This window comes from Orbicella faveolata, unplaced genomic scaffold, assembly GCF_042242905.1.
Source record: "Orbicella faveolata isolate gen_17 unplaced genomic scaffold, um_ofav_v1 contig_36, whole genome shotgun sequence".
In the NCBI taxonomy this organism is placed as follows: domain Eukaryota; kingdom Metazoa; phylum Cnidaria; class Anthozoa; order Scleractinia; family Merulinidae; genus Orbicella; species Orbicella faveolata.
Window position 1 is genome coordinate 5,583,843 of NW_028301565.1, and position 24,792 is coordinate 5,608,634.

The 24,792-nt window shown below is 41.2% G+C and overlaps 1 protein-coding gene across 5 annotated transcripts; it reads right to left on the reverse strand.

Annotated features, from left to right (window-relative positions):
* Positions 1 to 79: 79 nt before the first annotated feature.
* On the reverse strand, positions 80 to 23,851 carry LOC110050763 (uncharacterized). 5 transcript variants are annotated; one of them, XM_089274892.1, is made up of 12 exons: positions 23,557 to 23,851; positions 22,634 to 23,125; positions 17,854 to 18,152; positions 17,383 to 17,572; positions 16,756 to 16,970; positions 16,037 to 16,361; positions 15,495 to 15,540; positions 14,873 to 15,007; positions 11,729 to 11,946; positions 3,360 to 11,462; positions 2,761 to 3,282; positions 80 to 1,856 (listed from the first exon to the last, which is right to left on the reverse strand). In XM_089274892.1, the coding sequence occupies exons 1-12, from the start codon at positions 23,567 to 23,569 to the stop codon at positions 1,411 to 1,413; spliced, it is 11,004 nt and encodes a 3,667-aa protein (XP_089131018.1). In that variant the 5' UTR covers positions 23,570 to 23,851; the 3' UTR covers positions 80 to 1,410. The 5 variants fall into 5 exon arrangements, with proteins under 5 accessions (XP_089131018.1, XP_020612381.2, XP_089131020.1 ...); XM_020756722.2 differs by having other exon boundaries at positions 11,729 to 11,988; XM_089274894.1 differs by lacking the exon at positions 14,873 to 15,007 and having other exon boundaries at positions 23,557 to 23,850.
* Between the last annotated feature and the right edge of the window lie 941 nt (positions 23,852 to 24,792).

Sequence of the window (24,792 nt, forward strand, 5' to 3'; positions counted from 1 at the left end):
ACGTGAGAAAGAGCGGCAGAACTAGAGCCTGATTAGTTTCTAGCTTTGTAGTTATCCACACATAAGAACAGGTAACCTCTTCCTGCAGCTTTGTAATTTATTTACTTTCATAAATTCTTTCTTAACACTCAATTTAAATAACCTATCTAACAATAAATATATAATTTCTCTTTAACAAAGAAATGTTTTCGAAAGGATTTAACTTAAAATAAATATGGAATCAGATATGCATCCTTCAAGAATTAAGACCTCGAGAGGTCGAATAAAATTAAGAATATTGCAATTTACATTTTTCCCCAAACGGCGAGCGTCAGCTGTTTAATACTTGGTAACAGATACGATAACCTATAAGTAAGATTTATTTTTGGTTTGGTTTGTGATCAAGATTTCCCAATTTAAATGCGCATTGTACAATTCAATTTGTTAGCTGAACTTATATCTAAATTGTGATGACAGTGCTTTAGTATCGGGCCAAATTTGAAAATGTCAGATTTCTTCCATCCTTTCGCCGCTTTCCATCAATTTCGTGGTAAACAGATACCACACAAAAAAAGTCGTACAAAAAGCATTAAAAAGAATTACCAGCAACAAAGGCCATGAAAAATAACATATAAAAATAATTAAAACATAAAAACTGGTTAATCTCCATTGAGACGCGCAAAGAAACGCTAATGCAACTGTCTTCTTGTTTTTAATATTTGGAAAAGTTTTGGATCTTTCATGAGGATTTGCCCTAAAACAGCAACTTCTCCCTCGAATAAAATTAATTTGGGATACCTACCACTGTACCATAATGCCTTTTATTTTCGCGAATATAGCAGTTCTAAGTCACCTCATGAAAAATATTTTATTGCGTTTTATGTCAAGTAAGAAAACAGACTGCGTTTCGCTAGCTTCGCTCGCAAAAATGAAAGGCATTAATAATATACTTCACCCTTACATTACTTTCTATCATCTCGTCACTTAGACAATTTTGTTTGCTCTCTGAGATTGCTCTACAATTTTCAGTTTTTTTTTCTTCTATGGGCTGAAGAGTTAGCTCTCTTGTGCTCAACACAAGTTTAAAATATCTCTAAGTAATTAGCTGCAAAATGTAAGAGCTGGCTTAGAAACTGCTTATCGAATTAATTTCAAATACAATGAATCTTAAAGTGGTCAAAATATCATTGTTTCCGACCCGTCATTCAGTATTTTGTAAATGACAACACAACATTTAAACTTGCTACAATGGGCTTAATCCTCTGCAATAGCCTATTAGTGTAAAACGACATGTTAAATGGACATTGTGAATGTTACGTTTTGTGATTAATCCATAACCTTCGTTCATTTTCATATATTTCTGTTTTTTATTTTCACTCACTCAGGATTGGTGGCCGTGTTTTCTTAGTTCGTCTACCTGCGTCAAGCTTATTATGGAATCCCCGCAATTTCCCGCGGTCTCACATTTTCTTTAAACTGCCCTACGATGTTTCCCGGAGGAAAGTACCGCCCGACGACAACATTTCTCCCATCGGGGGCAACAGCCATTCCCATGCCAAACTCCTCTGTCCCTACCCAAACTAACTGGGTGAAATGGCTCGTATCAGAAGTGTAGCCATGGCAGTCGAAGTCGTAATCTTGCACCTCATCGTACCACATGTCAACCGCCCCACGGGCGGAGAGCGAGCTATCCCATGTGTATGCCAAGTTCTCCCCGCGGTCTTTTTGTCCGCTGTGCGTCAGCGAATTGGTCTTAACCAGGCGCTCTGCGTAATTCTGCGCTTCTGCAGCCAGCAGTGGAGACCAGCGCAACGGTGGGGCGTTGTGAAATGTACGGTAGTAATTATGTGAGATGACGCACTCAGTTTTAAATTTTTCTGATGATGTAAGAAGATTATGAGATGAGTTTACACAAATGAGAATGTGAGTGATAAAATAAAATAATAAAAAAGATAACCTGTTTACCCTCGGCAGTGTTTAAAGCATAAAAGCTAGTAGGGCCGAGGAAACAACAGACACAAATAATTCAAATTGAACATAAAATCGTTAAGCATCCCAACTGGCCGGATGTAAACCATTTGGCTATTTGCAAGCGTGGCCGAGGATTTGAACTTGGGGCTACTCTGAAACAAATCCAGGTAGTGTCGAGAGAAGAACTCGAACCCGAGACCGCTTGATTGCGAGTCCGACGTGCTGACCACTCGGCCACACTGCCTCCACAGTGATGAAATATGAAGCGCAAGTGTGCGAAAGTAGAAGAGACCCATTTAGGTAGTAGGGGTTTTTTCGGAGACTTCAGAAAGCAACTAGTGTTTTTACTTTGGTTTATATAGAGGTTGTCTTGCTCTGCTGTTATTTGTTAGACGTGGACATCACAGCAAATTGCCTCCAAAACCTGAGCGTAACTGTTTTGCTCCGTCATTGGCCAGTCCCGGTGGATTTAGCTGTAGTATTGTAGCTGTGCCCAAATATCGAATTAGCATTTAAAACGCTTATTCTACTTGATTTAGATTTTAATAAAAATTACTCATTGCATATCGCTCTTGATCTTTAACCAGTGGTCTGAAATTAACACGGCTTTCACCAACAAAGTCAGATTACACTGTTACTTTACGCACAGTGTACAGCACAAATGTAACAAATTGTATTGAATGGCGGACATTCAATGCCTTCAAGCTTGAAGTTTTGCAAATCATCAAGTCTATTTGCTACCGGCAGCCAGCAAATCAAAGACCGAAATGCGCATTAGTGTGCAGACCCTAAGTTATTCATTGTCACTACCTCTTTCCGCTGGTGTTACTGGCGGAAGACCCGATCTTGAACGTCTCCTTGCACTTGATCTTCGTCTTTTCAGTCGACCTGACGAATCTCTGGGGGCTTTAACATTGTCTTTAAACTCTCCAACAATGTTTCCCGCCGGTTTATACAGTGCTGCAACATATTGCGTTCCATCGTCAGCGACACACTTCGCTACACCCAACTCGCGCGAGGAGGCCCAAACGACTTGCGTAAAATTACCGCACTTGGCATTGTAAGCTGGGACTTCAAAATTGTAATCCGTGGCTTCTTTATACCACATTTCGACGACTTCAGAGCCATTTAAATCTTTCCCGTGTACGCTCAAAAGGTTTTGGCCTACTGCTTTTCCGTCGCAACGTTCGAGGCAATTCACCGATGCCATACGTTCCGCCCACTCTTTTGCGTCAGCGGCCAGCTCGTCAGACCATTTCAGCGGTTTAACTCTGTGTTGTCGGCGGTACAAGTTGTGTTCTAGGAGACAGTTTTGCTCAAAGTCGTCTAATTCTGTAAAAAAAACAAACTGTGTTACATATCAAGTGCTTAACATTTAAAACTTCAGTTGAAAAGAAAAGAAATCTAACCTTCCAAATCAACAGATGGGGTCGAGGACAGCGATCCTTCACTTGATATATTTTGTTCACCGGAAGAGTCACTACTTAAGTTCTGCTCCGTTTTTTCGTCTTTCGTTTTACTAGACTCAGAGACGTCTTTCTCTTTAGCAGGTTCTTTAGATAAACTCACGTCCTCTTTGTCTCCTCTTTCGCCAGAAGTGTCTTCCACCGTACTCTCTGCAAAACTTTCCTGAGTTGTTATTTCTTCTTGTTCTCTTGAAAGGCTTCCAGAGTGTTCTTGGCATTCGCTGCTAATTTGGTAATCCGCCTTTTCTTCCTCCTTAGCTTGAACTTCAATAGACTCGGCTGCTTGTCGAATCGAAGATGACGTCATGGTCTCGCCTAATTCATCTTCGTGTAAAGTTTCTTCACTACTAGAATGCACATCAGAATGGAATACATCCTCATCTCCTTCTTCTCCTTGGAAACCAGCATTTTCGTCATCACAGTCTTCATCAGACTCGACTTGGCTCAACTTCTCCTCTAAGATAACAAATGACTCCAGCCGCTCGTATTCTTCCAATTGACGCTGTTCCTCTTCATCCAGCTCGTCTTCCGGGGAATCATCGATTTCAAATTCTGGAGATTCCCGGATTTCCTCCAAGGCCATGTTTTCAAATCCTTCTTCGAAGAAACCTTCTGGAACGGGCTCCTTTTCGGCTTTAAGGTCATCCTTGGCGGATTCTACAACGTTGTTCTCAACATCATTTTCCTCTTCAGGAATGACATAGATCTCTCGGTGGTCCGATATATCTTCTTCACCAGAAGATTCAAACTCATCACTATATCGCACCAGTATGAATTCTTCAAGGTTTTCTTCTAAGGGATCTCCCTGTCGCACGTAAGTTTCAGTGTACGAGGCTTCGCTTTCGACTTCCTCATAAGCTGGTTCTAAGCTCTCTGTCGATGACAGCTCTACATAATAGCGTGTGGTAGCACTCTCATCATCCTCGTACAGATCAACTTGGCTCAAGTCGAGCGGTTGCCTCCGCGGTTTTGTTTGCGCTAGTTCGGGGTTTTCTTCATCGACCCATCTTTCGGAAATTCCTGTGTCGTCCGTTGTTTCATGCTCTTCGTCTTTACTCGACACGCCTTGTCCGTCTGTTTCTCTAGAAGCTGAGATATCTACTTCTTCAAACACTGCATAAACCGCGCTTGGTTCAACTTTCTCGGCAGGCTCCCGAACTTCTTGAAACGCTGATACTTCCAATTCCTCTTCCAACTCGGGGGAATGTGTTCTAAGTTCAGTAGTTTCAACTGGCTCACGTTCAAGGTTTTCCTTGACCGGCTCATCACTACGTTCATAAGCTGAAACTTCAACTTCCTCTTCAAACGTAGACGCTTGCATTGTGCTGTCGTTGGTTTTAGGAGACGTCTGTACTTGTTCCTGTACTTTTTGCATTTCCAGTTCTTCCTCATAAATAGGTTGTACTTCGCTGATCTCCACTTCTTCCTCAAAGAGTGGTTCCTGTTGATAACCTTCAGGGACATCGCTCTCCTCCTCTCGGTCAGGTTGGTTTACTTCTTCTAATGAGCCTTCCTTCTGTGCTTGCTCGTGAATTGGTCGTCCTTCACTGATCTCTACCTCTTCCTCGTAGATAGGTTCCTGTTGATCGCCTTCATAGATATCGCTCTTCTCCTCACGGTCACTTTTGTCCATTCCGTCCGCTGATTCTGCCTTGGAAGATCTCGACTCGCTACGATCTATACTTTCCACACCCTCCCCACGGAATTCTTCCTCTGACAACGCTTCATCCATACGCATGATGTCAATTTCCTCTTCAAACTGTTCCCCCGCCGACTCTTCCTCAAGAGAGGCCTCGTCATCTTTCAAAATAACCAACACGTCATCCTGTGTTACAACCTGTTGAATTTCCTGAGCGTCCTTAACTTCAGAGTGGACAATGAAACTCTTCACAAATGTGGTCTCTCTTTCCACGGTTACACGTGGGTTCATCAAGGGAGTCTTCTGCTCTACTGCCTTGTATTCCATCACTTCGGTTTTAAGAAGGCGAACTTCCGTTTCGTCCTCCGAGAGTTGTTTTTCGAACTTCGCAGATTCTTGATCTTTAGCTTCTTTTTCCAAAATACCCTCACTCAGTTCATCAGTTGTTTTAAATTGACGTACGTTGTCGCTCTTTTCCCAAGAAGTTTGGTTACTTGTTTGATGAATTGGAGTAAAAGATACTTCCTGAAATTTCTTGACTTCCTCGTGAAGTATACCTTCGCCTCCATTTTTCTCTGCTTTGTAGCAGATTTCCTCGCTTGCAAATCCAGTCGCAACGTAGGAGTTGGTAGAGGATACCTGACGCGTTGTTTTCGTTGCAAGAACCTCGACTTCGTAAGATGTTTCCATTTTCCTTGCTTTTTCTCCCATAAAGATTTGTTCCCCGTGTTTTGTCTCTTTGCTTTCTACAACCTGGTAGCCTGTAGACTTGATTTCATCTGATCTTTTTTCTGTCTCGCTTACAACCGTGAACGTCTGGATCTCACTTGCGAATCCTTTTTCTTCATTAGGCTCAGAAACTCGGCTTTCGTCCTTAACTTCAATTTCCCAAACCTTTTCTTGGATTTTTTCTTCTCCACGCACACTACGTTCTTGTTCAACGGTTCTTGTGTAATGTTCAATGCCAACGAGAGGCTCTTGTGCGGCGACTAATTGTGCGTTGTCAGTCTCGTCCCAAAGTTTGTCTTGTTGTTCTGCAATCTGCGGACCACACCTGTTTTTTTCCGAAACAACGGGTGCAGGCTCCTTTGAACTGGCCAAAGAAGTTTCACGTCCAAAGACCCCCTCCATTTCTTCATATTCTTCCAAAAAGTCTCTTTCACTTAAGTCGTCATCCTCTTCTGCACCAGCATGGTAGTCAGAGTCGGAGAACTCCGCAGCCGTCTGTAGTGGGGGCTCAGAAATGACGAAACTGGTCTCTGTTTCTAAAGGTTCCTCGACTTCGTGGTACGCCTGAGCTGTTTCAATCACAACTGATTTCTCGTTCAAGACATTTTCTTCGTAGATTCCCTGTGGTGACAGTTCTTCTGTTATGTACAGGGATCGTAACCCTTTGGATACTGACTTCTCCGAGATGTAGTCACTTTCCTCGTATGGTATAGCATGGTAAGTTTCGGTACCGTATTCTTCGTTGATTGTTTCATAATCTTGGAAATCTCTGAGTTCACTGGAGACGTGCAAAGGTGACGACGAACACTCAGATATCAATTCTGACGCGGAACCCTCTTCGTTTTCTTCAAAAGGCTCAGCAAATTCCCTTCGTTCTTCTACATCTTCTATCTCTAGTGTAAACTCCGATTCGCAGGAGTCTGCTGTCACATGGGAGTGAGAAACTTCTTGGTCTTCCGTCGGATATGAGACGACTGTTTCTCCGTTGTCTTCGTAACTTTCCTTCTCTATGTCATAGTCGTCTTCTGGCTCTTCTTCTACATAATAGGCATCATCTTCTTCATTTTCTGATAATTCACCAGAAAGGTTTACAAAAATAACGGGCACCTCTGTTTTTTCCCGTTCGTCGTACTGTTGCGCTATCTCGGTTCTTGTTTCGACCACTTCTGTGGATTCCTGCTGTGCGGCATCGATTTTAAGTTCCAATGCAGCGGCAGCAATGCTCAATAAAGATTGTGGAGACTTCAGAACTACAGTGATAGCTTGCACCTCCGTTTCCTCAATCTCTTCAGCGCACGCTCCTTCGTCTGGTTTCTCCTCCTCAGACGATTCCTCTGGTGGTTCAATATTTGACAATTCTCCAGCTACATGAAATGAAGGCTGGGTTGTTTTGAGAATTTGGGTTGTGGTTATCAATTCGTGGCTCTCCTCATACGCCAAACTTTCTTCCACTTGCAAAACCTGTTCCAAAACCTCATCGTGGGTGTCAATGTTTTTTATTTCTCCGGCAATGTGTGCGCTTTGTGATGGATCAATCAATATTTGAGTACCGCAGATGCTCTCAAATTCTTCAAACTGTTCGCCAAAATCTGACTTGGGGGATTCATCGTCAGCTGTTACTTCTAAGAGCTCTGAGCTGGTAAACTCGCCAGCGACATAATCGTTTTGATCTACAATCTCCAGGGAAACATAATCGTAACTGGCCTCATCATAAGTTTCTTCCAACTCTCGAGCGTGCTCTGCATCTGGTGTTGCCTCTTCATGTACTTCTTCAACTGTTAAAATGTCGAATGCTTCACCAGCAATGTGCATGGGAACGGAAGGTGTGGTGATCGTCACTTCATCCACAGACGAGTCTTCCTCCACAAAAAGAGACGCCCGTTTGTTTTCATCACTTGTCACCTCTGCAATCTCTTCAAAACTTTCCATGCTTACACTCTCGCCAGCAAGGTGCGTTGGAGATGACGGTATATCACTTATCAATTCGTCTACTAGTGTTTCCTCTTCTGCAAACATTGATGCTCGTTTACTTTCTTCAAAGAGTGCTTCCTCGACTTCTTCAAAGCACTCAATATTTTGGCTTTCTCCGTCAATTTGTTTTGGTGAGGAAGGAGTGTCAGTTTCAACTTCAACAACATCTGTACCTCCTTCTACATACAGTGATGCTCGCATGCTTTCTTCAGAAGGTTCTTCATCGACGTCTTCAAATGATTCAACATTACTTTCTCCTGCAATGTGCTTTGGCGAAGAGGGAGCACCAGTTTCAACTTCAACAACATCTGTATCCTCTTGTAAAAATATCAATCCTCGTCCACTTTCTTCAACGGGTTCTTCGCAAATTTCTTCAAAGGACTCGGCATGATTACAAGTTTCGCCTGCCACGTGTTTCAGCGAAGAGGGTGTATCAGTTGTCACTTCATCAACAAGTGGTTCTACTTCAAAAAAAACCGATGCTCTTTTGCTTTCTTCGATGTGTTCTTCCTTAATTTCGTCGAAGGGCTCAGCTTGTCGACTTTCGCCTGCAATGTGTTTGGGCGAGGAATGAGTGTCAGTTGTGACCTCATCTACAATTGATTCTACTTCTCCTCTTTTGCTTTCATCGATGGGCTCTTCATTAACTTCGTCAAAGGATTCCGCTTGTCGACTTTCGTCCACAATATGTTTGGGTGAGGAGGGTGTACCAGTTGCCACCTCATCTACAAATGGTTTTACTTCAAAAATCACTGATGCTCTTTTGCTTTCTTCGATGGTTTCTTCATTAACTTCGTCAAAGGATTCAGCTTGTCGACTTTCGCCCGCAATATGTTTAGGTGAGGAGGGCGTATCAGTTACCACTTCATCCACAAGTGGTTCTACTTCAAAAAACACTGATGCTCTTTTGCTTTCTTCGATGGGTTCTTCAATAATTTCTTTAAAGGATTCAGCTTGACGACTTACGCCTGCAATATGTTTGGGCGAGGAAGGAGTGTCAGTTGTGACTTCATCTACAAGTGGTTGTACTTCAAAAAACAGCGATGCTCTTTTGCTTTCTTCGATGGGTTCTTCATTAATTTCGTCAAAGGATTCAGCTTGACGACTTACGCCTGCAATGTGTTTTGGCGAAGAAGGAGTGTAAGTTGTCACTTCATCTACAAGAGGTTCTACTTCAAAAAACAGCGATGCCTTTTTGCTTTCTTCGATAGGTTCTTCGTCAATTTCGTCAAAGAATTCAGTTTGTAGACTTTCGCCCGCGATGTGTTTGGGCGAGGAGGGAGTATCAGTTCCAACTTCATCTACTAGTGTGTCTACTTCTAAAAACACCGATGCGCGATGGCTTTCTTCCGTCGCTTCCTCATGAATATCCTCAAAGGTTTCAACGTTTCGGCTTTCTCCTGCAATGTGTTTTTGCGACGGAGTGTCTCGCACTACCTCATTTACAATGGATTCCTCTTCCTCAAATAAGGAAGCACACTGTTCTTCTAGGGTTTCGTTTTCTTCTGAAGCAACCTCTGTTTGTTCGAGGGTTGCACCTTGTACAGCAGTACATCTTGGAGAAGAGGGAGTTTCAGTCGCTATGTCTTCTGCTACTGCGTTCTCGTCCATATATAATGATGCTGGCCTGCGTTGTTCAGCTTGTTTCACCTCAATGATTTCCTCTGTGCGTTCACTTTGTCTACTTTCATGAGAAATATATTCAGAGGAAGAAGGAATAAAATACACTGCTTCATCAACTGTTCCATTTTCCTCAACGTAAAATGAAGCTTGCGGAGTTTCTTCGTTTGGACTTGTTTCTGTCACAGCCTCCTCGAGGCGTCGAGTTTCAGCAGCTTCATCTGCAAATGTTGTATCGTCTTCTTCCAGGCGACGAAACATCTCTTCAAAGTTAATCTCAGATTGAACATCTCGACGGACGTCGGCCTCGATATGCTCTGCAATCTCTGGTAACTCAATCACTCTTGATGATTTAGGTGTATGATTATAATGTAACGGCTCCAATGACTCGTCAAAAGAGTGCGTTATGTCGGATGAGACGGTAACTAAATCGAATTCTAAACCAGTTTCCTCAAGAACCTTCGCGCGCTCTTGATCGTAATCATGAAGAGCGGCTTCACAAGACTGTTCTTCCATGGAAGTATCAGTCCTGTCCTGAGTGATTTCGTCCTGTGACTCTTCTTTTTCAATTGAACTCTCCAACCGGACCTCTAGCTCTTTCAGGTCCATTGCGTTTTCAGGCGGACGATCTCGTCTACCTGATTCAATAATGGTCTCGCGAACAAGTTCAACTAAATCTACAGGTTTCGAGGTTTTGCACTCGTAGTGTAGAGATATGTCTGGCTCAGACTCCTGTTCTTCTTCCAACGCGCTCGTTAATACAAGTCCAATGTCAACACCTACTTTTTCTATATCCGCTGTACGTTCGCTTTCATGATCTCTCAATACAACCTGAACGGTGTCCAGAGACTCGGTTGTCTCAAGACGTTCCATACTAGTTTCGTGTATTTTTTTCGCTTTTTCATTTTCTGTCTCGCCATTTTCGAGTTTTTTAAACAAGGCTTCAAAATCTATTTCCGATTCTACGCTGTCTTTAAGAAAGGCCTCGCAGATCTCTTCAACTGGTGTTCTTTCCTGTTGTTGCTCACGATCATTTCTGTTGTTCATAAGATTTTCCACAAACTTTCCTTCCGTTGTTTCGTGAAAATCGGAAATTTCGTCACTGGCCCCTTCACTTTCGAAAGTCGACGAAATTCCCATTCTAGAAATAAGGTCTTCCATTCGAATATTTACGTGATCTTGTTTTACCGCCAAGTAACAAAACTCAGGATCTGACGTTCTTTGAAAAGATGCTTGTGGCACCTCAATTAGCGCCTCGCTAGTTTCAAAACGTTCTTCACTGTACTCATCTGGCACATCTTCCATGAAATTCGGTGGTTCATCTTCGCACAATTTGAAAGTTTCAGTTTTTTGACATTTCGTAGCGGTGCTCAATTTCGTTGACGCGTAAACAGTTTTTGTTGAAGATCGTGGTTGCTCTTCCTCCTCCGTAATATCAGCATACTGGTGTGACGCATCCTCGTCAGAAAAATCAAAGATCTCCATAGCAGATGGCTCTTCTTCCATAAATTCGTGAGTTACGCAGACGCTGTCTTCGAACTCATAATCTTGAAGGCCTTCATGCCTCGTTTCACAATTTGTGTAATCCAGCACGTCCTCTGCGTCCGATACACTTACCAGACTTTCATTTTCGTCTTCGCCCTCGTCGTCGAATATTTCTACGTGTGACTCTGCTTCGTCTCCTTCTCTGTGAGCAGGAAATACGTCATCAAATTCCAACTGGCATTCGTGCTCTTCTTCCATTATTTCTTCTTCTTCCTTCCTTTCTTCTTCTTTGTGAAGCGATTGCCTTTTCTTTAGAGAAGCCAGTTCTTCCAGTTCTTCTTGAATGAGACTTCGCCTAAGTGACGATTCTGAATTGGAGGGCGATTGCCTTCCATGTTGATACGTTTCAAAGAAAGCTATTTTGGAGAGGACGTTTCCTTTATGCATTTCTGGTTCGGTACCATCCGAGTCTAATGAGAGAGAACGTCGAATTTCACAGAAATGTTGGTAAAGATCGTCCTCGGGATCAGAAAACAAATCAGCCTCTTCCAATTCGGCCTTCTCAGTATGTACCAATGGTTCCTCAGTCACACAAGTAAGATCTGAAGAGAAAAGGCACGATGTTACAAGCTAACAGGTAAAGATTGTCACATTCAAGAGAAAAAAGTATGCTTGCGGTAAGTTGCGTTTTGAAGAGGTCAGAAGCCATTACAGAATAAGAAAGGCAATGAGATCTCTAATGATGTACATAAGCTGCAAAACTGGAATTTACTTTTCATGCAATACAGAATGGCCTCTCCTTTAATTTAGATTTGGAAGCTATTATAATGCCTCTCGGAATCCGCTTCAGGAATGCTTGTTTTCTTACCGTCTTCTTCTGTCGCGTTATCCATTTCATACGCTGTCCTAGCATCTTCTTCTTCTTCCTGCTCTCTTTCATCTTCTGGTTCGTCATCATTCTCTTCCTGGGCGGTCTCCTCTGCAACTCCTTTCCTCTGAAGAGTGGGACTGTTAGGATCTATCCACACCAGGCGGGTGAAGTGATCGCTTACAGACAGTGTGTTTGCAGAATCTTGCTCGTCGGCCCTGTGGAGGATATTCTCGTTCTCATCAAACTGGTCCAAGTCACTGAGGGGGGAAAGTGTCAATGACACTAAATCAGCATATCGGCAAACTAAGGGATGAAATCTGATATCATCCATCAAGCGCATGGAAATATAGGCTCCTAAATTCTTAAACCTTCTTCTCCTCTTCCTGTTTTAAAGACCATTGTTCCCTTCAAACAGATATAGGAACTGGTATATTCGTGTTAGATCAAGGCTCCGTTAGAGAACAGTCATTAGTATAAAAACAACGTAAACAGATATAACAACACAGCTGTTCTCCTTTTCATGTATCTGTATTTCTCATCTTGGGAAAATGTCAATATTTTTTTCTGGGGGAGGTCATGGGTTATGAATAGGCAAGATGAGGAGAATTTAAGATTAATCACTACTGGGAATTAAACTAAATGTAAATACTTCTGCTACAAGATTGAAACCAATCATTTCTGAATTTTTTTTTTTTTTAATAACCGCGCTAAGTTAGTGATTAGCTTGTTAGAGAATTAAAGAAATTTGAAAGTTGTTTTACTTCGTGTAGTTATATTCGTCACATCTTAAATATTATGTTAAGAGTATTATAGGGAAACAAACGACTTCATTAATTTGATTCACTTGTCGTTTGTATAAATAATATTATTGGATTATTGTATTAAGTTATTTTCTATATTTTTGTAAGAAAAAGACGTTAAGTAAATGTTAGGAAGAATTATGCTTTTTTAAAACTTATTGGTTATAACGTTTTTGAAGACTATTATATAAGTTTCAGCTAGCTGTTCAAGTTAGATACTTATTTGTTATGTATTTAGTTTCCCAAGCGTTACTTCGCGTTAATATTTTTTAACGTTCATTTTGTTTTAACAGGGAAAACAAATTTAATTCAGTTTGAATTTGTTTAGATAAAATCGCCACCTACCACAAGTAGTAAGATATTACTTAGCAAAGAATGATGAAACAGCGAACGAAAGAAAAAGAACAAAATAAGTATGAAAATATGAGTCCAGTCAGTGGAGGCAAATGAGTCGTCAGTGACTAAAACGTAGTTGAGAATGTCAACGGAGGGGGTTAGTGAATGTTCAAAAGGCAAAAGAAACGTTAATCGGTCATCAGTGAAACTGTCCGAAGTCAAGGGACCTCGAAATTGTTTTCAGAGTCAGAAAGTAACGAGAGTATAAACGAGCAAAAAGGACGAATGGAATATTAGACAAGATCATTCACCCAAAGCTTAAATCAAAATTACAAAGAAGAGTTTAAAGGTTAGGTTAGGTAGCCTTTCCCATCACCTCGAACGCCGCCAAATCTTTTGGTCGTGTGCAGCGAAAGGCGTTATCAGATTGAAGATGTCAGAGTGATTTAATAATGTCACTGTTTTAAAGGGTTTAGTCAAGTTCGATGATTAGAATTTCCGAGTAAAAGAGTTAAGGAGTGTTTACTTTTGGCTTATAACGCGAGTGTTTAAAACATCTTATCATGATTGGCGTGAGCAACTTCAGACTACGTTTACAAGAGAGCAAAAGTTAGCGAATTCTTCAGGTATCTGGAAAATCCTGGCCTCGGATTCGCCGGGTTTTTCTTTATTTTCTTGGTTTTGTTTCAGTGATTGTTTGTTTTTTCAGATGGGTGCTTTTATTTGTCATATTGAAATTCGGGAATCAAACGAAAATTTTACGCTGAAATGTTTGTGGTAACCAGCTTTGTAATAAATGCGGTCGCGTATCAAATATAGTTAACAATAACAGCACGTGATTACCCTTCAATCGCTAACTTTATGAAATTCACCAAACTTGTCTCCCGAAACCTTTATGGCATTGTAAAAAAAAAAAAAAATAGGACAATGGTGATCATAACATAAGACGAAATAAGGGACTACTCAAATCCAGGAATTACTGGTCTCAGATCTATCAATTACTTTATCAGTCCGCTCCAATGTAGTAGGTTCCGTGTTAAACGGTATACGTGCAACTACAAAAAGAATAATAAAGAGTTATCTTAATTCGTCGGCATCGTACTGTGTCTTGTAGTATAACCGCATAAAGGTGGGGCAACAAAAAGGCTGGTTTTTTTTTTTTCTCAATTCTGATTTCATCTTCTGACAGGGAACTTTTCTCGCGAATATGAAACTATTATAAAATCAAATTTTCATTTCATCGGCCTATTCAGACTGGCCTTTCTTGAGCAGCATAAAACAGTGATGACAAGTTCCACTACCATTTGCTGTCATTCTGGTATGTTTGGTCTTATAACTTGGAAGCTGATCGGTACAGACTCTTTTAACCATGTATGCATGAATTGGGGGGACCTTACCATGGCAATGGCGAAGAAAAGAAATTGTGCCAACAATAATTTTAATGCTTACCGCGAAGTACACAAACTGGGCTATAAGAGATAACAGGAAGGAGACGGGAATATTACAGTCCCAAGAAACGCATGTTACCCACCCTCACCACATTCGTTTTGTCTGCCGAGGCATGAGCCAGTGCTCATTCAAATTCATTTATATCATATTCCTGAGAGGACAGGCAATCACACGTGGAAGCTAGTTTGCGCAAGCTAAAATAATGACCATGGTTCAACTCTCTACCTCTGGGGATCGAGCCCTATACATTAGAGAACTTGAATTTTCATTCTTTTTCAAGGGAAGTTCTTCCCTGCACGCAACCAAACGAATTCTCTTGGCTATACCTACGCGTTATGTAACTACCGCACAAAAAGAGAAAGGTTAGCAGCAAAATTTCACAAACGGATCCGTACGGTTGACGCCTTGGCGCGCGTTAACTTGCGAGACGGAACGGACAAGAGAAGGAACAATTTAATGATTTTACTAAGGGCACCCGAATACCGCGCGACTTTTGCTCTCGTGTCAACGTACTCCGTGAGGGATCTGAGCAAGGCGGACAAACGAGAGTTCATACCTCCAACTTAAACTGGCGGCCATACTGAGGGGAGGGGAAAGGTGACAGCTGTTTCGACACTGGTCCAAGTCCTCTAATAAACGGTTTAACAGAAACTTTGCGCGGGTAAGTCCACTCCCCTGAGGTGCTTGACAACTAAAGTGGCGACACAAATCAACATGTTAACCAGCTGTTTGATCAACGGCCAATATTCGTCTCTGCTAAAAGAAACCTTCGTCATTGTTATTCCGCGTTCACGTGATGATAAAATACTGTTTCCGAGGTTAAAGCCTGTTAAACGGTTTTGGGGAAGCAAAGATTGTCTACGTCCCATGCAAAGCGATAAGTTTGCAAAGAAACTACTCTGTCGCATCCGCAGGAAAGTGAAATACTTATCCATCGGCCTTCAACCCTACTTAAAAGTTGTGGTGGAAATATTGTCGTTTTGTCCTCCATTTATACGCAGTAAGCAACGAATGTTCAGTGTTAAACAAAATAAAACACTGTGACTTCAAACTCAAAAGCGTGTGTGAAATCAAACCACTGGCATGTTGTACGCGGCTGCATGAGTGTTATGATTGGGTGGTTTAAAGGCACATGCATACTAGCCTAGACGCTATGTATGTGCATTAATATTTCTTACCTCCTCTTTGTAGTGTCGCCCGCTAACTCACCAAACGTCTGCGTATCTGGAGAAACAAGAGAAGTGATAATTCATATTTCGTGCACGAATAACGTACTGGAAAATGTAGTCGATTTTGGTTGGAGAAAAATTGGTGGAAAGTCGTACAAAGGATGCAGGATCATTTCCAAAGTCGGCCTAAATAATAAACCTAGAGGTAATTCAAGATTGCCGAAATACAAGATCCTTCGAAAAGTTTGGAAGTTTGCCGAAGGCTGCCGAACAAGTCGATCGATGACGCTTGATGAATCCAAGCCCTTAAGTAATTACTCTATGCGTATAAATACCTACACGAATAGAAAAATCCCCTCCCCTAAAGAGACTTTCGTGTATTTTGCGGGACCATTAGTACCTTTCGCATTACCAAATCAAGAGCCAATAAGGCCAAAGGTAGCAAAGCAAACGCATCTTGAAGCTAACAATTGATGGCGTCTTGCGTCGTGGCCGAACCATGAGAGATCGCGAAAAACATGTCATTTCTAAATCAAAAATATAATCCACACCTTCGTTTTCCCAGCTCAGAAAGCTGTTGGTGGACTTGCTATCGGTTCGCACTCGGTATCTGTATTCAACATGGAATATCATTGGTTCACAGCTGCCTCTCTCGTGTCCTCTTCGCTTGACATTCTGTACAAACAGCCCGTCTATGTTACCTACAGGCTCGTACCGTGCCACCACTACAGTCACGCCTTCCGCCCCGGTCGCTTTACCCACGCCAAACTTACGACTGCTCAGCCACACCAGCTGGCTAAAGTCAAGTGTCTCGTTACTGAATCCGGGACTGTCGAAATCGTAGTTCAAGATTTCTTTGTACCAGAGCTCAGAGACCTGGGAAGAGTAAGGGAAAAAAATGGTTTTCGTTATCTTAATATATACGCACGACCTGATCACGGGATCAGGTTTAACAAGTGGTCAGATCGTGCATCTCCAAACCGAGGCAACGGTGTCGCTTAGATCAGAATGATGTTCAAGCTGTTATTTTCTAATGCAGTTTAATAGTTTTTCCTCCATAAGGAGCTACAATGTTTTGAGGCGTGTCTAATGATAAGCACTCAATTACAAGCCGTTAAACACATTTCATTTATGCTGTTTTGTTTTTGCGCTGAATTTCCATCGACAGCAAGTGCTGCGCAGCTAATACGATTGCACGTCCGCCAATAGTCAGCCAGTGCAACAGTGACGAACAATTCCCTAAGACCCGTGTTCTACAGTATTCTATTACTTTAATCCCACTGATGTGCGCCTTGTCTAGCACCGCCACACTGATCCCTATCCGCGAGTTATCCAGTCCCTCCATGGCGCCCGTCACAAGCAGCCGCTCGGCCCAGTACTGCGCCTCATCTGTTAGGGCACTGCTGAGAACTAGCGGTGGAGAGCCATGGCGGGCTCTGAAGTAGTTGTGTGTCACAAGGCATTCCAGGCGAAAACTTTCTAAATCTAATGGAAAATACAGAATCAGATCCTAGACCCACACAGGCCGTCGAAATTTAACGTTTCATTGAGATTTGGATCGACATAATTGTAAATTTTCGGATTCGTATTGATTTTATCAGTACGAATGCCACGTTCCACGCCATCTTCTAGTCCTTTGGAAAGATCATGCTGCTTAGCAACCTCTCTGGTAAAAGAGAAAAGGGTTCTCGTCAGAGAAGGGACTCTCGTCCAAAATGAGACCAGTTTTTCTTTTACTGTATACCACTGTATTCAGTGAGACTTATTCTATTGTTGTACCGACAAATTCTCAGAAGTAACCTCAAACGAAATGTATGGTCGTCAGAAATGAGAATTTGTATTTTGAGCTTATGATTGAAGGGGTTGAAACTGAAAGGGACTGGAAGTTACCACTCACCAGGAGCGGGCGGTACAAAGCCCTTTAGTTCTTTACTCTTTCTCTCTCTAACAGCCGACCCCATACGAAGAACGTTATCAGCAAATGACCCCTCCATGTTCCCAGGAGGCTCATAAAATGCTACCACCACGCAGAGATCTCCATCAATGGCCCTACCGACTCCGAGGGACTCTGAAGCGACCCAAACGACCTGCCAAAAAAAAACCAAAATTTGTTAGAATTCAATGCGGCAAATATACGTGCTGTAAGAAGGTATCTTTACTCAAATGTAGGAGTGGTGATCTTACTTTATTTTATGACAAAAAGAAGGGTAGAATAAAAAATAAATAAATAAATAAAAAGTTGCGGAAACACTCCAGAAACGCTTTCAGATCACTGCTGAAGAACAGTGAGCCTTCATGCCAATTTACGGAAGTTCCACTTGGAGCACATTATATTCCCTAAGGAAAGATTTAGAGAATGTGACATTACCTGCGTGAAATTTGACGTATCTTCGCTATACCCTGCGCTGTCAAAGTCATAATCTTCTATTTCATCATACCACATGTCCGTCGTCTCCCGGCCAGAAAGCTCGCCGCCCATCATTCCCGCCAAATTCTCACCCACTGTGTCGTCATCGTTGTGCCGGAGCTCGCCACTTCGCGCCAAGTTCTCGGCCCACTGCTGTGCTTCCCATGCGAGCTCCGCTGACCAGTGCAAGGGAGCCGCTCCATGTCTGAGCCTGTACTCGTTGTGCACCGAGAGACATTCCTCATGAAACTCTTTAAGTCCTGGGTCAACGAGTGAAATTAATTGGTTGCGAAAGCTGGTTAGAAAATAGTTTGGTAAGATGTTTATTTACAAGATGTCACCCGATAAACATTGAACTAAATACATGTTTTCTCTCGGTAAACCTTGAAACAAAGTGTACTAGTCAGTACCGATTAAGGTGGCTCCCTATAGTTTTACGATCGCACGAGCGCTGAGGAAGTAATCTGCGCGCGCTCAAAGGAAACGTCAGTGTTTTTCGATATTTTATTACGTCAACATGAGCACAAAAAAGCAAAACTGACAGTGAGTTTTCTCGCGTTTCCTTCGGTGAAATTCCGTTAAATTTGGCAGATTGGTAGTAAATATTTTATTTTAGTCGGAGCTCGTTTTTCAGGGAAATCTATAAGACCAGATTTTTTGCAGCGGTAAAAGACATAAATTTGAAAATATCGAAAAAACTGCCTCTACAAAACCTTACTTTTTTCGTGTTTAAAATTCGTATCCCGCTGGAAGCGATGTGATGTAAACATTTTGGAAGATTTCACCGTAGGAAATTCATGAAAATCACAAATAAAGCCATAAAAACAGTAAAAAATACATTTGTTTGAGCATTTAAAATTCAAGACTAAATCCCAAAATTTTAACAGAGATGATAGCAAAATACTATTTAATCATTGTTTATTATATGTATTAAGTTTGAGAGGACTAGGTGTGAAAAGCGAATGCGAAACAGCATTCAAAACATAACACTTGCGCGCGCAACGCCATAAATGATTATCCTATGGAGACACCTTAAACTCAATAAGAAAAATAATGAGATGTACATATACTATCATTTGAGAATCTATTTCGTAGTTCAAGTAAAGTCATTATCACAAGCAACTCGAACTACCACAAACATTTCTTATCGAGCGGTTGAAAATTGAGCACACGAAGAGAGACGTCTGTTGTCATTAAAAATTAGTTGCCATGTCATTTTTTAACGGCAAAAAATAGAAACCTGCTTTCGCGTACGTGCTATAAGCAATGTGTCAGCGGATCTTTGTTTATTTCCTCGTTAGGGTAAGTTATATTTAACTTGACTGACATAAACAGTTGATGAATTGATCAACACTGTAGTATTTAATGGATGGGTAATGCTTAAAAAGAATTCAGTATAGTCATTTTTTTTATACCCGTTTTCTCTTATAACTTAACTGTGAAGCCGCAAATTCATTCTCTTCCCTATATCCCCGCATACACAGTATCAAAAATAATCAACATTTCCCAAAACTTGCTAATGTAATTTTATTCGCGCAAATACCACACAAAAATTTATAATAATGAATGGTTTTAACAGAAACAATGACGCCAGTGTAGTGGCTCGTTTCCAAATCAATTGTGTGCGTGGGGTTTTTATTTTTAATTTTTTAGACTCAAAGTGGGAGAATTTCACAGTGTTTACGTTCGGGATAAGCTGCGGCAGTTAAACTTCAAAACGACTGCACCGATTGAATAGAAGTTTCGATAAAAATTAAGCTCAAGATGTAACAGCACTAAGCTGCTTTGTCGTATAATTGCATATTCAGTTCCACTTACAGCAGGTACAGGTGGTATAAAGAATTGAGCCCGAATCCAACCTTTGTTTTTAACCGCTGTAGAGATGAAATATCTATGGCGCCATGTTTCTGATTAGGAATAATTTTTCGCGAAAATAAGGGAAAAGACTACAGAAACGTGTCGTTAGTTTTGCAACATGTTCCTTTCCTCAAAAAAAAAAAACATAGGCACGCAAGGCGTGCAAGAGTTATATTTTTGTGAACTATAAGTCTCGGAGATAGGAGCATTCATGGAACTGTTTACAGTACTGATTTGGTTGATTTGACAAGTTTTTTTGGTTGCGATGTACAGCAAGAAAGAAACTGGGAGTTTATGATGTACATACGATGTTACATCGGTAATGGTAAGATAACTAAATAGTAAGCCATAAAATGTTTGACTGAACAAACTACAGTAATCTGACACGTCTCCAGATTAATGTAGATACCATCTTATTTTCTAACAGTCAATTTGATTCGTTCTTTGATACAACCCACACTGTGATTGGTCTGACACGCGCACATGCATAACTCCCTCACTCACCAATCACGTAGCCCTTCCCCCGGGGGAGGGGGGGACTGCCGAACAATAGCCGATAACTTGTAAGTTCTAATTGAATTTACTCCCATACATATGAAAAACAAAAGTGTCGAGTTACCATTTGTAACTAAAAATAGCAAACATCTCGTGGGAACAAGTTGCGACGATTCGTCAGCTCTAATTGAATTCACTACTGCCAAATTACCCATTGTAACTAAAAAATAAAAATATCTCGTTATATTTGCATGCAATAAGAACAAAACAATCGTTACGTGCACTTACTATTGTAAACGTTAGAACTGCTTCAAATCTAGTCTCGTCTCCTCTAAAACATGTCCTAAGAACTACAACCGACGCTTCGTGAAAACAAAAGTATCAAGTTACCCTTTGTAATTAAAAATAAAAATAACTCGTGCCATTTGCCTACTACTCATGAACTGCTTCAAAAGTCAAGACTCATCTCGTTCATAACTAGCCACCATTACACTGAAAATTATGCACTCTAAAACAACCCAATGTACGTATGTAACTGTCACACTCCCCTCCAAACCGGACTAAAAATCACAAACCGGCAACATACACGTCACTCTTTATTTTTCAATTACCAAAGTCCTTGTGTTTATACATACCTTGTGTTTCTCACGAACCATTTACCTTTACAACAAGAAATTTGATTGGCTGTTCATAGTAGATCCAATCTGATTGGTGTGACATACATACATCTCTCACTCACTCACTCACTCACTCACTCACTCATCCATTGACCCGTCCATAACATACCCGACGCGCCGACTAAGAGGTATTTTTTTTTACAAAAAAATAACTCAAAAATGGACCCTCAAACACTTAAAATCTGTATTATAAAACGAACATTTTTAAAATTCACAGACAATTTTCAGTGAGATGAAAGCGTCACTGCCACTCTGTGGAAATTAACCAGAGTTCTAATCGTTGCGAAACCAACCAAATTTCCACAAAACTCAAATAAATTAGCTTGAGTTGTTTTGACGGTCAACAATCGTTCAACTGGTGGATGGAAAATAATTCGTTCATAACATATGCAAAACAAATAAATTTCAATTCGAGGAAGTTCGAAAAATTGTCTGAAGCATTCGCAAAGGCTCACAAGGAATCTCTTAGTTGGTTTCTTATTATTTGATCCATCGACTCATTCCGAAGAAGACGAAAACCAGCTTTTTCTTTTCTAGATGCAACAGGTGATCAATAACGACAATAGGTTTACCTCAGTTCCCTTAATCAACCTCCCGTACAACAAAAACGAAAACAAAGAACAGAAAAGAAAAAGCTAAAGAGGAGATTCAAAATGACAAAAAAAACAACAACAACAACGAAGATATAATCGGAAAGTCCTAAAGTTTCCTCGATATAGTTGAAGAATTACAAGTTACTGACCTAAAGAGGAATTCTGGAATTAAATGCAAATTTCACCACTTTAGAACCTATTAAGAAATTGGTCAAAACAACTCGATGGATAATAAAGATTCGTTTTTCCCTCATTCATTGTTAACTAAACCGGTGCAAATCTTTATCCAATAAAAGGAGAATCCATCGAAAAAAGTTTTTCGCTAAACCGCTTTGAATAAAACATCAGTACTTTAAAGATCATGAAAGTGACATATTTTTGTTTTAATGCAAATCGATTCAAAATCTTAGTGGACAAACCTAGTAAACCAAAACAAAGCGAGACAACTTCCGCTGAATCCGGCGCAATGCCCAAGCAAAGTCAAATATTTGCAACACTCTACAAACTGACTGAAGAGTTATTACATCGGCGGAGTCGCGTGCTCAATCGTTGCTTTAGAATGTTCGTCGATTGCCTATTTCTCGAGAACGTCGACCGACCACGTTGTTGTTGTTAAAATTAACGAATTGATCAACGGTGTGTGCAGTTTTCATTCATTTTCATAACATAAAGATCCTCCCCGAGGCTGAGTTTTGATTGAATATACGTAGAAATAGTTTGTTGCGACAATCTGTATCCGAGACGCGCTTTTAAATTGACGTGTGAGTACCCGAGCAAACAACGAAAATCGCATGATTTTTTTTCCCTTCTTGTCGACAATGAATTTCAGTGTCGTACATGTTAATAGCATGCGAACGTCGATAGAAAATATATTCCCTAAATATTGCGCTCATGTCTAATGGCTTGGAGACCGTAATGACAAGGAAAATCGAGAAAATTCAATATTATTAAGATATTAAACGTGTTTCAATTTTTCACTTCTACATCAATCGAATGAATTAACGTTCTCGAATTGTTTTATTTATTTCAGGCAGGCTAACTTGTGAACAAAATGCAAATGAAAAATCTAAAGCACAGCGGTCGCCATACGAGAGCGAAAAAATAATGCCATTTTCTTACCAAGATAGAGTCTGCTCCAGCGTGTATCATACGCCAGTGGCTGTTCGTTATCTTGCGTGCTTCTTGCTTTCTTCACGTTTCTCGCCACATCTTTTTTGTTCATTGGGGGAAAATACCGTGCCACCACGATCTGTTTTCCGTATTTGGTGACAGCCGCTCCCGCGCCAACCTCGCGCGTACCCTCCCATACCACCTGACAGAAAGAGCGCGTTCGCGAGCTAACACGCGGCTTGTTATGATCAAAATACTTTCCCTCTTCGTACCATATTCGAGTCACCTTCTGTCCGTTTAGTTCTGAGCCCCACAAGCAGACGAAGTTCTCGCCGATGTCCTTCTCGGAGCTGTATCTGGGTGAGCCGGTACTTGCGAGATGCTGTGCCCAACTCTGCGCGCTCTCCGCGAGTCTAGATGACCAGCACAGAGGCGGTGTTCCATGGGCTGCGCGATAGAAGTTGTGGGCAGCTACGCATTCATTGCGAAAGCGCTGCAAGTCTGAGAATAAAACGAACATGGGGCGTTAGCTCATGCGAGGTTATTGACCAGCGCTCTACGGAACGCCTGAAAACTGACAGAATGACAAACTACAGAAAAATCGTGAACTCCCATGGCGGTTACTTTCCTCATTCACCGCTCAGTCAAATTTGCTCGACTAAAGCTGACCCTGACTAAAAATTGAAAGCCTCCTCGACGATCCTTCGAACAGAGCTTTCAAACGACAAAAATCTCACTCGTAAACTGAGTGTTTGACTCCGAATCGGTATCAAATGCCAACATAGTTCCCTATGAAGTGTTGTTAAGCTTCTGTAGTCTTCAATTCGATTTTCCAGACTCGCGCGTGAGCCAGCCAAGCCAGAACTGACACCGATCACAGAGCGAAGGGAGAACAATTACAATAAGAATACTTCCATCATAGCCCAACTCACCGCTTTTTTCCATTTCGGACCGGCATATGGACGGCGAAAATTACTCGATCCGAATTCAGAAATTTCAGACTGTCTCACTCGAAATTCAACATATTCAATTCATGAAATTCTGCCGCGGTCGATAAGCAGGTGGTGTGGAGTCACGTGACAACAAAGCGGTCATTACGCCGCGTCCTATCTGCTTCTTCAGCTCCCAAAACAAAAACCTAAAGATATAATTTATGGAGTCGGGAAATGTCTCTTAGCGCGGAAGACGTACCGATGAAAATCCTTTCTAACGCCCTCACTGTGTACAAAAGGAAACCCGCGCCATTTTTCTTCGTGAAACTTCAACGTAAAAATCCGCTTTTAAAAACATCACGGATTTATTTGTGTACGATTTCGTCTGAAGAAATTTAAAAGCGAAATGAGTGAAATGCGTTGAAAGGAAGCGTGCACTCGAGTACTGTGTTCATTAGGGAAGTTCCTGAAACTTAACTCCAACAATGTCATTTGACTGAAAGTACATGTAAATAGGAGTTGTTGATGCTAATATCGAAAAACGCATGCTCGATTTAGCATTGTACACGGCCACTTTTCACATTTTTACATAACGAGGCGCAGTTACGACAGTTTTGTGAAAACAGCAAATTACGACGGCGACAACAAACGCTTTATTTTGATAAAACATGGCCTTCCAACCAGTAGGGGTAAAGAAGTTTTTCGATTAAAATCCTTTATTAAAATATTTTCGTGTGGCGATGCCGATCGACAACCGCAACAGAGTCACACCCGAGTTACTGAAAAATTAATATTTGGCAATCAGTTGGCAGCGATAAATGCCGTAGCGGTTTTAGCCAGACGTATCATAAACGAAACGTCGAGATGATGACACAACATTAGTTCAAGAGGAAAAGCATTTTGGCGAGAATGGTAAGACTGTTTTGTATGCAAAACAGGTCGAGTTTTTAAAGTTTTTGTTGGAAAGGCTATTGTGTATAACTTATCTGATTTATGCGAAAGTGAGCGGATAATTTCTAATCCTTTGTCAGCATCCACCCAATTGTAATCATTAAGAGTTGGACTTGAAAATATTAAAACGAGGAATTGCGAGGTGACAAACTCGCGATCAGCTAAGCACGAAACTGAGAAAGCACTTATACGGTCCGCGCCGAGTGTTTTTAACTCAGGAATCGTGTTTTTGTAAGTGGCAAACAATGCTTTCAGCACTAAACTGAAAAACAAAATGACAAACAA

Excerpts from the sequence above, each read along its gene's own strand:
- LOC110050763 (XM_089274891.1), bottom strand. The coding sequence starts at position 23,144 with ATGTTCGTTTTATTCTCAGACTTGCAGCGCTTTCGCAATGAATGCGTA. Across the intron at positions 16,362-16,755 it reads CGCACATCAGTGGGATTAAA|GTCTCTGAGCTCTGGTACAA; the intron begins GTAATAGAATAC and ends TACTCTTCCCAG. Across the intron at positions 1,857-2,760 it reads AGTAACACCAGCGGAAAGAG|AAAAATTTAAAACTGAGTGC; the intron begins GTAGTGACAATG and ends TTACATCATCAG.